The 17,281-nt window shown below is 45.3% G+C and overlaps 1 protein-coding gene across 1 annotated transcript in view; it reads right to left on the bottom strand.

The window, feature by feature from the left end:
- MDGA2 (MAM domain containing glycosylphosphatidylinositol anchor 2) overlaps positions 1-17,281 on the bottom strand; it is a 225,200-nt gene that overhangs the window by 76,999 nt on the left and 130,920 nt on the right. The window contains exon 9 of the mRNA XM_054400689.1: positions 13,672-13,965. Within this exon, the coding sequence (XP_054256664.1) occupies positions 13,672-13,965 (294 nt within the window). The remainder of the gene's footprint in view (positions 1-13,671; positions 13,966-17,281) is intronic.

Genomic DNA, 17,281 nt, shown 5'->3' with positions numbered 1-17,281 from the left:
CTTGGAAGGGAACTTCCAGATCACCCAGCACCAACCCCCTGCTATGGGCAGGGACAGCTTCCCCTAGACCAGGTTGCTCAAGGCCCCAGTCACCCTGGCCTTGAATACCTCCATAGACAGAGCACTCACAACCTCCCTGGGCAATCTGTTACAGCTTATCACCACCCTCACTGTAAAGAATTTCTTCCTAATCTGCTGTCTAAATCTCCCCTCCTCAAGCTTCAATCCATTTCCTCTCATCCTATCACCACAAACCATTGTATCTAAAGCTCCTTTCTGGCTTTCTTGTACTGGAAGGCTATGGTCCTGGTGACTGCAGAGTCATCTGGTGGCTAATAAATCCTCCACGAATCAATCTTTCTTTTTTTTTTTTTTTTTTTTTTTTAGTTATATATAGATGAAATATTTAGATGCTTGACATATTCTGGAACTTTCAAGGTAACAAGTAATCTGACCATGAGGAAAAATTTCTTTCCTGAAACAATGGCCAGGCTGCCCAGGCAGGTGGTGGAATCACTATCACAGAACCACAGAATGTTAGGGATTGGAAGGGACCTCTAAAGATCACCAAGTCCACCCCACCCTGTCAAAGCAGGAGGTATCCAAGAATTGTGTGGATGTGGCACTCTGGGGCATGGTTTGACAGCCATGGTGCTCTTCGGCTGAAGGTTGGACTCAGTGATCTTAGAGGTCTTTTCCAATTGAAACAGTTCCATGATTCTATGAATAGAATATACCACAGAATTACAGACTCATAGAGTGCATCAGGCTGGAATGGCCCCTCGAAGGTGATCTTGTCCAACCCCCCAGTAGTAAGCAAGGACATATCTTACTAGATCAGCTTGCTCAGGTAGCAGAATGGAGATTGCAAAAGCCACATGAACATCACCGTGCACAAGCAGTTCACCACAAGGTCCTGGCACAGCAATGAGCAGCTGGGGAAGCTGATAGAGGCAAGAAGGACAGGAGCAGATCTCTGTGGGGAGCACCAGCACCACCAGCTTGCAAACACTCCCACTGTCTACATGTTAAAAAGGTTCTTAGGAGAGAGTCCACGAAAAAGCCAGGAAACTGATCCAATGGAGACACAAATGGTTTATCAGAAGCAGAAAAACAAAGAGTTTGATCTGTTTGACTCCACAAAAGGAAGCGATGGATTCGCTGTTCCATCCCTGTTCTCCTCAGGCTGAGCTATTGACACAAGTCATTGACACAAACAAGTCAGTGCCAGCTGGGTCAGCACCAGACAGGAACCCTGACAAAAGGATTTAACTGCACATTTCAAACACTCTGACTCCCTTCTGCAACTGTTTCAAGAGCTCTTCGCAGTTTTCCAGCACGAAGCAAGGGAGCTGAAGTCCAGAGGAGCAGCCAGCAGCAGCCTCTGCCATCCCATAACTACAGACATGCAATGGCCAGGTGGATTTGCAAGCTCTCCAGAGAAGGAGACTCCACAACCTTTCTGGGTAGCCTGTTGCAGGGCTCCAGGATCCTCACATCAAGCAAGTTTCTCCTCACCTTCAGATGGAACTTCCTGGTTGCCAGTTTGTGTCTGTTGCCCCTTGCCCTGTCCCTGGGTACCACCGAGAAGAGTCTGGCCACATTCTTCTGTTTTCTTTTAAACTTGCCACAGATTGTCTTTATAACCCTCCAGACAATTTTTCCTCCAGGTTGGAGCCCATTCTCTCTCATTTTTCATGGCTGGAATGGAGACCCAAGCTGAGTTGCCTCCAAGATTTAAATCCCTGAGCCCTGCATTCACAAGCCTGGACCTTGGCTACTTGAAATAAGACCAGCTCAGCCATCTACAGTGTGGCTGCATCCTTTGATCTTTGTTGTGTGTCCCAGCATCTAAAGGAGATGAAAGCCCAAAGGTACCACCATAATGCAGCTTAATGTAAAAAAAAAGGCTCCAAATATCCTGAGAATAGAGTCAGTCCTGACAAAAAGAGAAAGAAATTTGTTTTTGTGTGCTCAGATCAACAAAAGAAAACCCCATTTGGTTAGAAAATGACCTTGTCCACCAGAGAAATAAAGTGTGTTGGTGAAGAAGTTGATATCTCCTTCAAGCCAAACAAAGGGTTCTCTGAACACAAGCCAGAGCAGCAGTAAAAATATTTTTTTCTGGGTTGTTTTAAGTCCATACACTTGTTTTATGTTCACATTTCCCTCTCTTTTCTGCTCTCTTCAGAACATTTATTTGCCTCCCTTTGTCCAGGTAAAAAATGTTTTTTTTTTATTGCAAAACATTGAAGAGAAATCTCCCCTGGGTGTTTGCAGATGTACTCTGTTCCTCACCCAGTGTGTCTCCACTCTGTCTCCTCCCCTTCCCTGCTCTGGCAGATTTATCCCTCTCCCATTTCTACCTAAGGCTTTAATGTCCTTCTGCAGGAGGTTGTGGAAGATGGTATGAAAGAGGCTAGATTCAGGGTAGATATTAGGAAGAAGTTCTTCACTGTGAGGGTGGTGAGACACTGGAACAGGTTGCCAAGGGAAGTTGCGGATGCCCCCTCCCTGGAGGTGTTCAAGGCCAGGATGACTGGAGCCTTGAGCAACCTGGTCTAGTGGAACTAGATGATCTTGAAGGTTCCTTCCAACCCAAACCACACAGTCTGGGCAGTGCTTGGTCATGGCTGCAATGAGATGACTCCAGGAAGCCCAAGCTCACAGTTACTCTGAGGGATGTTGGAGTGGGGCCAACTCTTCACCTAGCACTGCCAGACCACTACTAAACCATGTCCCTCAGCACCACATCTCCACAGTTTTGAAGCCCCCCCAGGGAAGGGGACTCTACCACTGCCCTGGGCAGCCTGAGCCAGGCCTTGACAACCCTTCTGGGGGAAGAAATTTTTTCTCATGTCCCACCTAAACTTCCTCTGGTGCAACTTCAGGCCACTTCTTCTTGTCCTGCCACTTTTTGCTCAGGAGAAGAGACTGACCCTGACCTGGCACTAACCTGCATTCAGGGAGTTCACAGATTGCATTAGACTGAAGAGACCCTCAAAGGTCATCTCATCCAACCCCCCTGAAGTCAGCAGGGACACTTCCAACTAGATCAGGCTGCCCAGGGCCACATGAAGCCTGATCTTCAATTTCTCCAGAGCCAGAAAGTCTCCCCTCAGCCTCCTTTTCTCCAGGCTGAACAACCCCAGGTCTCTCAGTTGCTCCTCACCAGAGCTGTTCTCCAGACCCTTCATCAGCTTCATTGCCCTTCTCTGGACCTGCTTCATTACCCTAATGCCCTTCTTGGACTGAGTGCCACAAAAGTGAACCCAGTCTCCCAGTGTCCTAACCCTTACCTTGAGATGTGCTGTGAATCTTTCTGGAACAGCACTGAGAAAAAAAAAATAAAAAACAACACACCACCACAACAAAACAAAACCAAGCAAAGCCAACCCAGAAATCAGTTTCTAAAGCTTCTGTGACACTTTAATCCACCTCCAGTCCTTGCTTTGACAAGACATCTCGCTGAAAACATCCTATTAGATCATCTCAGGAGCTGGGGGCTATGACAGCTCCGCTTGTGATTTGGAACATGCCATAATTCAACTGAAGAACAAAACAAAGCACACACTGCAAAAAAATGTATCTGCTGCCCTCTCTGATGAAATGTGAGGCTCCCTAAAAATAAACCAGAGCAAAGCAGCCACAACAGTGACAACTACACACTCCTAAGAACTTCAGAATCTATTAATGATCATTACTACTAAGAGGAAAATAACTCAGTTCTGAGTTTTGCCCAACAAACCACAACTTGCTGGATTTTGGGTCATTTTTGGATGACCTGAATAAATGCTTTGGAAAAGAACTGGTGCTAGAAAAAGCAGGAACACAACAGAACCTCCTAAAAGCTTTTCAGTGGTGCCCTGTGACAGCACAGGAAGCAGCAAGTGCAAACTTGAACATAGCAAGTTCCATCTAAACATGAGGAGGACCTTCTTAATGATGAGGGTGGTGGAGCACTGGAGCAGGCTGCCCAGAGAGGTGGTGGACTTTCCATCTCTGGAGTAATTCCACCTGGAATTACCTGGAATTCACCTGGAAGCTGTCCTCTGCAGCTTGCTCTAGGTGAGCAGTAGTGTTGGACTCGATCTCTAGAGGTCACTTCAAACCCCCTCCACTCTGTGATTCATACTTCTGGTAGTCACCCTCAGATCATATTCATGGCCTCCTCTAGACCCATTCCAACAGGTCCATGTCCTTCTTGTTGAGGGTCCCAGAGCTGGATCCAGTACTTCACGTGAGGTCTCAACAGAGCAAAGCAGAGTGGCAGAATCACCTCTCTCTACCTGCTGGCCACACTTCTTCTGATGCAGCCCAGGATGCCATTGGCCTGCTGGGCTGCAAGTGCCCATTGCTGGCTCATGTCCAGCTTCTCCTCCCCCAGCACCCCAAAGTCCTTTTCTGCAGGGCTGCTCTCCATCTCATCATCCCCCAGCCTGCACTGATACTGAGGATTGCCCTGACCCAGGTGCAGGACCTTGCACTTTGCCTTATTGAACCTGATGAGATTCTCCTCAGCTCACCTCTCCAGCCTATCCAGGTCCCTCTGGATGGATCCCATCCTTCAGTCTTATCAGCCACACCACTCAGCTTGGTGTTATCTGCAAATTTCCTGAGGGTGCCCTCAATGTTGCTGTCCCTGTCACTGATGAAGATATTGAACAGCACCACTCCCAGCACAGACCCTCGAGGGACACCACTTATCACCCATCTCCGCTGTTGTCCAATACCCTTTGGATTCCATCATCCAACCAATTCCTTAAAACAAATAAATGCAGAAGTTGCTTAAAAGAAATAAAGGCAGAAATAAAGAATGTAGTTTCTCTTTCTGGGGTTGTTTTTGGGGGCAGCCAGATTCGTGTTCTACATCCAACAATATTTATGCAGCAGGGGATCAAATTCAACATTTAATTGTTTTCCTCCTCCTGAAGGATTTCATAAAATTTTATCTTATTTCTTCCAAGTCTGGGTTTGTTGTCTGGTTGCTTTTATTTTTTTCCCCCAATGTTTTACACATAATTGCCTTTTTGTTTTCAGTAAATTCATATATTGCTATTCACTTTCTTCCAGCTGTTTCCTCTACTGTTCTACTTCATCTACCCTCTCAACCAATTTTATCAAGCTCTGTTTTATCTCCAAAATTGAATTTTCAAGGTTATTGAAGAACTATGTTGTGGTTTCTTTTATTTATTTATTTTGTTTATTTATTTATTTATCATTCTCTACTTTCATTTCCTCACTGAACTCTACCAGGGTTTGTCTTAGATTTATTTCAGATCTCTGCATAGTTAGTGGTGTTCCAGGGTTCATTTTGCCTCCTTGTTATGACAAATAAATGGGAACATCCTTCCTAGGAGCCCAGTCTTTACTTTCCCCACCATTCCACTCCACACATATCAGATTTGCACAGAATCACAGGATGGTAGAGGCTGCAATGGGCCTCTGGAGAGCATTGAGACCAACCCTCCTGCCAAGGAAAGGTCACCTAGAGAAGGTCACAGAGGAACACATCCAGGCAGATTTTGAATCTCTTCAGAGAAGGAGGCTCTGGGCAGCCTGCTGCAGGGCTCCAGCACCCCTCACAACAAAGAATTTTCTCCTCATCTTCAGATGGAACCTCCTGGGTTCCAGTTTGTGCCCACTGCCCCTTGTCCTGTCACTGGGCACCCGTTGTCCCTTGTCCTGGGCACCACTGGCAAGAGTTTGGCCCCATCCTCTTGCTCCCCACAGGTCCTTTAGCTCTTGCTAAGCATTAAGAAGATCCCCTCTGGGTCTGTTCTTCACCAGGTTGAACAGCTCCAGGTGTCTCAGCCTTTCCTCTTAACAGAGATGCTCCAGGACACTCAGCATCTTTGGAGCCTCTGCTAGACTCTCCCCAGTAGTTTTCTATCTCTCTTGAACTGGGGAGTCCAGAACTGGACCCAGTATTCTACATGTGTCCCCACTGGGGCAGAGTAGAGGGGGAGGAGAACCTCCCTTGACCTGCTAGACATGAGTATTGCTCATGCCTTGCTCCTCTGTGTCCAAGCCAATCCAGCCACAAGCAGGACAATGAAGATGGATTCAATCAATTAATAGGTACAAATAAAGTAAAATGAGAAACTACACCAGTAATAAATATAAATGATAAAATAAATCTCAGTAAGCTTTTACACATTGAGGGAATTTGTTAATTAACAAATCACTAAAAATTGATTTAATCATGATGATAACTATTGATGGGTATAACAATTGAAAAGTAGCCTGCAAAAAAGTGAAAAATATGGATCAGTTATGAATGGTTTCAATAGATTTTCAAGGGTCTGCACCACCTAGAAACAACAATTCCTCTAAAAACCTGGAGTAGGGTGTTGCTGTTGCTTGCACACAACAGTTTTTATTCACTGACCCCAGAAAATGAAGGAAAGGTGTGAAATTTCCCTTTGATTAGGTGGCAAGCTTCTGACTTGAAAAAAAAAGGAGAGCATGAGAAATCCTGTTACAAGAAATTTTCCATCATGAACTTTCCTTGAGAAAGCAGCTTGTGCAGCCACCAGCTTGCAAAGACCCTCCCATGATGGAAGTCTCCCCCCACAGGAGATGACTGTGATCCAAAAGCAAGACATGGAGGTGGGAGCAGAGTGTGATATTGCTGCTTGGTAACATGAACCTCTTGGAACAAGCAGAACAATGCACATCAGGACAGTGGTGGAACACGTCAAATCCATACCCTGCCAAGCCACTAGCACAGAAGATGCACAACCCATCTGCCCAGTCCTCTTTGACCCTGGATGCCACCTCTAGGAGTAGCAGAGCTTTCAAAGCCACCCTACAGGTTATTTACAGAGGTGGAGGAGTCACCACCTGGAGGTGTCCAAGAAGCATGTAGACATGGCACTTCAGGACATGGTTTAATGGCCATGGTGGTGTTAGGTCAGTGGTGGGACTCAATGATCTTAGAGGTCTTTTCCAGCTGAAAAACTTCTATGATTCTCTTTTGATCCTTCATACATTAAATATAGATACATAACATTTACATCTCCCATTCCTCTCTTCTCCTTAAAAAGGCAAAAACATTTTTTGGGTCTTTGCTCTTGTCCTCAGACACTGCTGTGAATTTCTCAGTGGTGTAAAACAATCTTCTCCATGATCAAGTGTCACAAAGAACCCTCTATGTATAATTCACTTGTTTTCAATAACATCCATGATTATGCTTCAGGAGTTGGGATCCTCCCTGCCACACTGTCTTACAGAAGTTCTAACAAGTTAAAGCTACATCTCAGGAGGTACTTTCAGCAGATAAAAATTTAATATTCAGTAAGAAACAATTCAGATGACCTCATTCTTATTTTCACTTTTCCATGTTGCCAGCATTTGCATATTCATTACATCTCAGGGTCACTGGACATGGGTTGTTTCTGACCTTGCTAAATGCTCAAAACTTCCCACAATATTGCTTTGTTTATCAAGTCATCCCTTATGTCCCTGGATTTTTTCCTCCTTTGCTTTCTTCAGATAAATTACCAAGATATCCCTAATTGCTTATGCTCAATGCTGAAACCTGCAAGCCAGGGATGTGGAGGTCCTCCACCACCACATACCAGGATAGAACAAACGACTTCAGAAAGCAAATCAAAATCATACAAGCAAGTTAGTTCAGCATATATATCAAAGTTGTAGAGTTGATAAAGCCAAAGCCATTTATTAATTCCCATAATCCAAAAACACTTCAAAATGGCCCCAAAATCACAGAATCACTGTGGTAGGAAAAGATCTTTAAGATCACCAAGTCTAAACAAGTACTTGACTCTAACAAGGTCAATTACAAATATAAAAGCAGCAAGGCCAAGTTAGAATCATGGAACTGTTGAGGTTGGAAGAGACCTTTGAGAACTGCTCACCTAGAGCTCACAGTCACAACACTACTCCTAAGCTAAACCTCTTTCAGCCTGTCCTGTGTCCCACCACTCTGAATCCCACACAAATCCCATCTAGAGAAGAGGAAGTTGTTCAGAACATTCTAGGAATGTTTTGAGCCATAGACCATTTTCCTGAATATTGATGCAGGCTCTTCCACTAATCTTCAATCATAAAATAAGGGGAAAAAATATAACTGTGATGCAAACAACAGCAATGTAAGATGTAAATAGTGACTTCCTTTATCCACTCATTCTAGGAATGTTTTGAGCCATAGACCATTTTCCTGAATATTGATGCAGGCTCTTCCACTAATCTTCAATCATAAAATAAGGGGAAAAAAATATAACTATGATGCAAACAACAACAATGTAAGATGTAAATAGTGACTTCCTTTATCCACTCAACCCACTTAAAAATCCATTTCAATGAGTCCTGGAAGTGCTGGAGACAGCTTCACCATGAGACAGCAATGTCCCTCATGGCCAAAAAGGCAAATGGTCTCCAGGAGGGCATGAAGAAGAGTGTAGCCAGCAGGTTGAGAGACGTTCTCCTCCCCCTCTACTCTGTCTGATGAGGCCAAAACAGGAGGACTAGGCCCAGTTCTGGAGAGAGTCTGGTGGTGGGTCCAAAGATGCTGAGGGTCCTGGAGCATCTCTGTGAGGAGGAAAGGCTGAGAGACCTGGGGCTGTTGAGCCTGCAGAAGAGGTTGCATCTGAAAATGAGGAGAAACTTGCTTGGTGTGAGGGTACTGGAGCCCTGGAGCAGGCTGCCCAGAGAGGTTGGGAAGTCTCCTTTGGAGACATTCTAAACCCATCTGGACACTGTGATCCTGGGCAAGCTGCTGTGGGTGATCCTACTTTATTCACTTGGACTGAATGATCTCCAGATGTCCCTTTCAACCCCCATCAGGCTTGGATTCTGTGACAACTCTTCTCCACTCTACTTCTTCAAAAAATTCTCATAATTACTTTCCCAAATATCCACGAGTTTTCAGCTCATTAATCCTGGTTTACTTCTGGATGGAGAATATCTCATTCTTCTCTTTTGCAAGAACCTTTTATTTAATTATTCATATTATATATATATTTACATTTAAATATTTCATCAGGCACATGTTTAGTCAGTTACAGAACAGATAGGTAATTTTTTCTAAGCTATTAAATTGCCTCTTTAAAACACAAAAGAGATTTTTTTTCCCCCCATTTTTGGTTATAAATAGCATCTACTCTGAAAGCAAAGTGGAACAAGTTTTGAACTCTCCTGCCATTGTAGCACAGAGACTGATAGAGGATGGGAGGGACCTCTGGAGATCATCCAGTCCAACCTCCCTGCTAAAGCAGGGTCACCTACATCATCTTGCCCAGGATCACAATGTCCAGGTGGCTTTGGAATCTTCCCAGAAAAGGAAATTGCACAACTTCTCTGGAAAGGCTGCTCCAGGGCTCCAGCACCTTCACACCAAACAAGTTTCTCCTCCTTTTCAGATGGAACCTCCTGGCTTCCAGTTTGTGTCCACTGCCCCTTGTCCTGTCACTGGGCACCACTGAGTCTGGCCTCATCCTCTTGGCCCCCACAGGTCCTTTAGCTCTTGCTGAGCATTGAGAAGATGCCCTCTGTGTCTGCTCTTCTCCAGGCTCAACAGCCCCAGGTCTCTCAGTCTTTCCTCCTCACAGAGAAGCTCCAGGGCCCTTAGCATCTCTGTAGCCACCACTATAGTTCCTTGTCTCTCTTGAAAAACCTAGACAATAAATTTCTGCCCCACTGATACTCTCCATCTTTGCAATGATGCACCTGAGATCATCACTCAGCCTCCTATTTCTCACTAATTAGCTCTGTTCCATGTCAAAGACAATCCCTGAAGAACATTCCCTTTCCAGCATGATTCCATTAGTTATTTTGGATTTATTACCCAGTTGGAATGACAGATACAGACTCCAACTCAAACTGAAAGAGAAAGTCAGAGCAACACAACGTGTGGTCAAGTGCTCTGCCAAGCAGGTCACCACGAAATATCTGTGATGCTTGCAAGAGGCTTCACAAGGACTTGGAGAGAGATGCATTTGGAGAAGAGTTTATATTATCAACAACATTTTATGTGGCACCAAAGTTAAACTGGGTGCATAAAATGCCAGCCCAGCACACAGTGATGCCCTCTGAGAAATGACTCTGCCCTTCCTGCTACCATCACTGGAGAAGGCACACCATGTAAACACCTGATTATATTGTACCTGGTGGCATTTTTATTTCCCAAGCATTCTCTTCCAGCAGTAAAAATGGTGCATTTAAATGATTCCTGGGTTGCATCCCATCTGCCAACAGCAGCATTTATTCACTTATTTGACCTTTGATTTATAACAGAATCACAGAATGGTCTCTTCTTTTTTAAATCATAGAATCTCTTTTATGATAGAATCATAGAATGGCTTGATCTGGAAGGAACCTTAAAGATCACCTAGTTCCAACCCCCCTGCCATGGGCAGGGACATCTCCTACTAGACCAGGTTGCTCAAAGCCTTATCTAGCCTGGTATTTGACACTTCCGGGGATGAGGCATCCAAACTTCTCTGGGCAACCTGTTCCAGTGTCTCACCACCCTCCTAGTAAGAAACTTCTTCCTAATGCCCAATCTAAATGTACCCTGCTCTAATTTTGAACCATTGCCCCTTGTCCTATAATGGCAAGCCCTTGCAAAAAGTTCCTCCTCAGCTCTCCTGTAGCCCTCTTTAGGTATTGGAAGGCCACTATAAACTCTCCTTGGAGCCTTCTCTTCTCCAGCCTGAACACAGAATCATTGAATCATAGGATCAGAAAATTGTTTGGGTTGGAAAAAGATCTAAGATCATTGAGTCCAACCATCACCCTAAGACTACATTGGACGTTAAACCATGTCCCAAAGTGCATTTACTGAACTCCTCCAACTGAAATCTACCCTGCTCTAGTTTCAAACCATTAACCCTCATCCTAACACCACAACCAAACAGTCCCTCCCAGCCTTCCTGTAGGCTTGATTCAGATACTGAAATGCAGCTGTAAGATCTCCCTGGACCCTTCTCTTCCCCAGGCTAAACAACCCCAAGTCTCTCAGCCTCTCCTCATAAGAGAGCTGCTCCAACCCTCTGATCATCTTTGTGATGAAGGGGCATGTACCCAGCTACCAGTGTCCTGGGAGATGCCTCCTTACACACCCACATGGTACATCCAACTTGAAATCAATATGTTATTCCAGAAATAAAAGGGTTTCAGCAAATATGTGGTTTAGAACTGACAGAAGCATCAAAAATAAATATTAGAACATTACTGGGAAAACCTGATGTTGATGACAATTGGCTAAATGCTATGCCAGGCATGGAAATGATGCTGAAGTCAGTGTGAAGTTAGGTCCTTCCCTCCCACATGCAAAAAAAAAAAAATAATAATCAAAGCATTATATAATCTCTGCTTTGTCCACTCCCTTCCAAATTGTCACTTGCCAACATCTGAACAACATTGAGTGGAAATCAAAACAGGACCAGATGAAAGAAATAACCTCCTGTAAATACCTGTTACACTCCTGCTGATTAGGAACCATTTTCACCTTGTGTCTCTCTTCTCTTTCAGAATGTAAAGTGCTGCATCTAATGCATCACTAAAAGTACATTTTAAAAGAACTGTGTTTATTCTTTTTTTTTCTTTCTTTTTTTTTTTTTAACCAGAAAAATATTTTACAATAGTAGGAAAAGTAATCATCCACCAGCTGCTGGAGTCAAAAGGACTCATCCCACTGGGTCCAGAAAGGTCTGGTTTATATCCTGAGGAACCTGCCCTGGCATAACTTGAAGCCATTCCCTCTTGTCTACCACATTTTACTTCAAAAAAGAGACCAACCACCACCTCACTCCAGCCTCCATTCAAGGAGAGCAAGAAGGTCTCCTTTCAGCCTGCTCTTCTCCAAGCTGAATACCCCAGTTCCTTCAGCCACTCCTCACAAGACACATTGTCCAGACCCTTTACCAGCTTCTCTGGAAGTGCTTTGGGCCTTGGAGTGAGGGGCCCAAAACTGAACCTAGGATTCAATGTGTGACTTCAGAAGTGCCTTATTTAGAAGATGTTTTAAGTCATTTTCTGCAATCCCTAGAGATGGAGCCAAAGACACCTCTGATCCTCCTTTACATACAGCAGTGCAGATGGGTGAAATTAGACCTAATGCATATGAACCCACAACCAGAAGAATCATAGAATTGTCACAGCTGGAAAAGACCTCTAAGACCATTGAGTCCAACACCACCATGGCCATTAAACCATGTCCCAAAGTGCCATGTTCACATGAACACCTCCAGGGATGGGAACCCCACCCTCTCCCTGAGCAGCCTGTTCCAATACCAGACCACTCTTGCAGGAAAGAAATCACTCCTGATTTCCAATCTAAACCTCCCCTGGCACAATTTCAGGCCATGTCTTCCAGTTCTGTCACCTGATACTACACAGAAGAGACCAACTCCCACCTCATGCCAACCTCCTTTCAGGGAGTTGTAGAGTGCAATGAGATCTCCACTCAGCCTCCTTTTCTCCATAATAAACAACCCCAGCTCCCTCAGCCTCTCCTCATAAGAGGAACCCATTTAAGAAGGCTCCAGCTTGTCTGCAGCTTTGACCCTTGGAAGGATCTTGATGTCATCAATCCACATGACTGCTGGCTGAGCCAGAAGGATGCTTTGATAAAACAAGCCTCTGCCAGAACATCAGCAAATAGCTCTGATAAAACAACAGCAGATACCACAACATGTAACCCAGTGCATCAATAATTTGTTACACAACAGGCCTTGGGAAAAACAAATCAGTTGATTATTAGCAATAACTGGGGATATGGCAGCATCTGATCCCTGGAGGCACCAAATGAGGTCACTTCTGCTCTGCATTGTTAAAAGCAAATCTGCCATAAAATTTGGCAGCTGGAACCAGAAGTGATTACGGTCAGTGCTGTGAGTTCTCAGCTCAGTCTCTGCTCAGGGAGGCACTTTCTGAAGGTCAGGGCAGGTTTGCACAGCCAGGGGCTGCTTCTAGTGGGGAGAAGCTGATGGGGAGAATTCCTGCCAAGGACTGGGCTGCACAAAGGTTCTGCCTGAGATTTGCTCATTGCATGCCAAGAGCACTGCCATAGCTTGTGCCTTGCCTTGGAGGGCAAGAAGGCAAAGGTGGCATCTGCAGGGAGGAGTGGCCAGGACATGTGACCCTCAACTGCCCAAGAAGGGGGAACGTGCCCATGGGTGACATGTTCAGGAGCAAACTGAGGGATCTCCTGGGACAAGTCTCTTTTTCCCTAGCTGGTGTCCCAGGAAGACTCTGTCCTTTCTGCCTCCCATCCCCATCCCTGTGTTCTTCAATGCAGTTTCACAGCCCAGAATCCTTGAAAAGACCTCTTGGATCATCAAGTACAACTGCCAACCTAAGACCACCACAGCCATTAACCCATGTCCCAAAGTGCCATGTCCACACATTTCTTGAACAACTCCAGGGTTGGTGACTCCACCACCCACTTGGGCAACCTACTTCAATGCCTGACCAAAAAAAAAAAAAAAAAGCATTGGGAACACAATGATTGCTTCACACTTCTTTTATAATCCAAATGAGACTCACATTAATTTACATGAAAATAACAGAACCTCAGAACCAAAGGACATGGCAACAAAAATATAACATCCCCAAGATTCCCTTCAGCGTATTTAGAGGAGAATTAAATACATTTCTTCGTGTCAGCAAAACCACAAGGAAAGAAAATCAGGGTCTACTTACACTGTACAATGAGTTGGACCAAAGCTTCCCTGGGTTTCACATTAAACCCATTGTATTGGCTGGTCTGGCACCTGTAGGTCCCCGTCATCTCCCTGGACACGTTCACTATCCTCAGGATCCCATCATAGCTCTCTGTCTGCATCCCCCCGTCTGGCATCGCCACCTCCTTGTCAGCTCGGGACCACAGAATGATGGGCTTGGGCTTCCCGGTCACCTGGCACTGCAGCTCGATCGTGTCCCCTTCCCGGGTAACCAGGGGTGACTTTTCTTGAGGAACAGTCAGATTGGGTGGGACTTCAAAAGAGAAAAAGAGACAGTTCAACGATTAGCATTCTGGAGACACACAATCATGGGATCATAGAATCATGGACTCACGGGATGGTTTGCCTTGGAAGAGACCTTCAATATCATCAAATCCAACCATTAACCCATTACTGCCAGGTCACCATTAAACCAGGTCCCTCAGCACCACATCTTTGAAACCCCTCTAGGGATGGGGACTCCACCACTGCCCTGGGCAGCCTGTTCCAGGATTGCCAACCCTTTTGGGGAAGACATGGTTTCTCACGTCCAACCTAAACCTCCCCTGGTGCGTTTTGTGGCAGTTTCCTCTTGTCCTATCACTTTTTCCTTGGGAGAAGAAACTGAACCCCACCAAACCCCAATGCCATTTCAGGGAGATGTAGAGAACCAGGAGCCTCAAACTCTTTTTCTCCAGACTAAACAACCCCAGGTCCCTCAGCTGCTCCTCACCAGACCTGTTCTCCAGATCCCTCACCAGCTTCGTTGCCCTTCTTTGGACACACTCCAGCCCCCCAACATCATTTTTGGGGTGAGGGGTTCAAAACCAAACCCAGTATTCAAGGTGTGGCCTCACTGGTGCCCAGTACACAGGGCCAATCCCTTCCCTGGTCCTGCTGACCACATCCTTGCTGATCCAGGACAGGATGCTTGTAGCCTTCTTGACCACCTGGGCACACATTGGCTCATCTGGAGCTGCTGTTGACAGCAGGTGGCTTTCTGGCTAGGAACTTTATATGAAGATTTAGTCTATACACAGAGAGCAGTGAGTTCATATATTGGAAGACTGCACTGCTGCTGCATTTAGGAGACAAAGTCCTCAGCTGCCTGAACTGGAGAAGAGAAGATTTAACAGCCTCAGATGTGACACTTGTTTAAGTCACAGTGCATCTTTGATGTACCAATGTGGCACACTGGTGTACACCAGTGTGTGTACACAGGTCACAGCCAATGCTTTATCACTGCAAGTTAGGATTTCCCTTTCTTACAAGTTTTTGGTGCTAAATCCCTCAATCAGGTCTTTAAGAAATGTGTGGACATGGCATTTGGGGACATGGTTTAATGGTTTAATGGCAGTGATGTTGCCGTTGTTGCCAATGGTTGGACTCAATGACCTTAGAGGGGTTTTCAAACAGTTCTATGCTTGTATGATTTTATGATCAGCTCAAGATCTGAAACCAAAAGCATGTTGGCATCTTTCTATCAAGCTGGTATTTTTTTGTTCTAAGAAATCCAGAAGGAGTAGGGGAACAACTGCTTCCAGTAGGAGTTGGCCCCATGGGTGAGGAATTCCTGGTACTACAGCAAAGAGAGTTGGTGATGACCAAGAACACACCTTCTTCCTCTCCACAGCCCTCTAAGAGTAAGTCTGTCTAATTGTGTCTCCAACTTATCATAGAATCATGGAATTACAGAATCACAGAATGGTTTGGTTTGGAAGGGACCTTTAAAGGTCATCTAAGTCCAACGCCCCTGCCGCCAACAGGGACATCTACAACTAGAGCAGGTTGCTCAGAGCCCCAAACAACCTGACCTGGAATGGTTCCAGGGACGGGGCAGATACCATCTTTCTGGCCAACCTGGGCCAGGGTCTCACCACACTAAGCACCAAAATTTCTTCCTTAGATTTGGTCTAAGCCTGCTTCTTTTAGTTTAAACCATCACCACTTGTCTTGTCACAACGGCCCCTGGTAAGAAGTCTGCTCCCATCATTCTTCCCCATCCTCTTCCAGTGCTGAAGGGCCTCAAGAAAGTGTTCCCAGAGCCAATGTCAAGAATGACAAAACACATCCTACACCATAACTCTTTTCTACCAAAAAAAAAAAAAAAAAAAAAGAGTCCAAGTAACTATTTTAACTTCCCTGGAGACAGAAACAACAGACTTGTACCAGTGAGGAGGAACCATTCTAGTTTTCCCCTGGGATCTACCCTCTGTCTACAGACCTGACAAGCCTGCTAGGAATCAGACTTTCAATCATGGGCTTTCACAGGTTCCAAAAGGCTGGTTTCAGCTGGTTTGAAAGCTTTAATAGCTCCTTCTGAATCTGGTGGGACATGTAAAAGTGGAAATAATGTTTTGGGGTTGTTTTTTGTTGTGTTTTTCTTTTTCCACAGTAAAGAAAAAAATATTTTATACTTTAAGAAGTAAAAAAAAAACCAACCCACACACACATAAAGAAAGGGGAATGGTTAATAAAACATTCCCAACATTAATAAATCATTCCTATTTTTCACTTATGTTCATGTGAGACACAGCACATCCTAAGTACAAGAGCCTTGGACAACTTGGAAGGAGCCTAGAGAACCACACCATAATAATGCCCAAAATACCCTGGTGAAGAAGGGCTGCAGGACATGAGATGGTCCACCTCAGCAAAGGGAGGGTGGTAATGTCCCAGTTAGAGCTAAATCAGAGCTAATTCTGGTGAGTTCAGTGCATTCCCAGCTCAGTCTGAGGCTCATTCTGAAGTTCAGCCCTGACAAGGGCTGGGCTGCAAAAAGCTTCTGCCTGAGACTTGCTCCTCTGCAGTCCAAGGGCACTGCTACAGCTTGTGCCCCACCTTGAGGGGCAGGAAGGCAGAGGTGGCACCTGCATGGAGGAGTGGTCAGGACAGGTGAGCCTCAACAGCCCAACAAGGGATTGCATCCAATGGATGGCATCTTCAGGAGACAGCTGAGTCATCCCCACAGTCAAGCCTCTTTTTCCCTAGCTGGTGTCCCAGAAGGACTCTGTCCCTTCTGCCTTTCATTCCTGTTTCAGAATCCAGCTCCTGACTCCAGTTCCCATCTGCTGCTGAATCCAGTCTGGGACTTACCCAGTGCCTGTCCTCAGGATCAGTGGTGCCAATGGTGCTGTCATCGCCATCAGGGCAATGGTTGGCTCTTGATTTGTGTCTCTTCCATGAGATTGCTCTTTCCATCCTAGGTGGTTGAGTTTCTTTCCCAGCCCATCAGTTTCTCTGTTGTCTTCCCTTTTTATTCCCTTTGGGAAGGCAGAGGGTTCATGGAGAACCTGTGGCACTTGTAGCCAGCCCTGCCCCTGTCCCTTGATAGTTCCAAAGCTGTGAAAGCAGCCTTGTCAGAGCTCAGAAAGAAAATACAGAGGGAAAAGGGTGCTGACTCTGCTCTGGGGTTCTACAGGCTACTCTGCCTGCACTTCTCCATCAGCATATGCCCTTGTGGACATGGCACTTTGGGACATCGCTTACTGAAACTGGTGGTGTTGGGTAGATGGTTAGACTGGATGATACTAGAGGTCTTTTCCAACCAAAACAATTCCATGATTCTATGATTCCCTCTCCTTCATTCC

The sequence above is a fragment of the Indicator indicator genome, chromosome 4 (assembly GCF_027791375.1).
Source record: "Indicator indicator isolate 239-I01 chromosome 4, UM_Iind_1.1, whole genome shotgun sequence".
Taxonomy (NCBI): Eukaryota; Metazoa; Chordata; class Aves; order Piciformes; family Indicatoridae; genus Indicator; species Indicator indicator.
The sequence above is the reverse complement of the archived record's forward strand: the minus strand, read 5'-3'. Positions and strand labels throughout refer to the sequence as shown.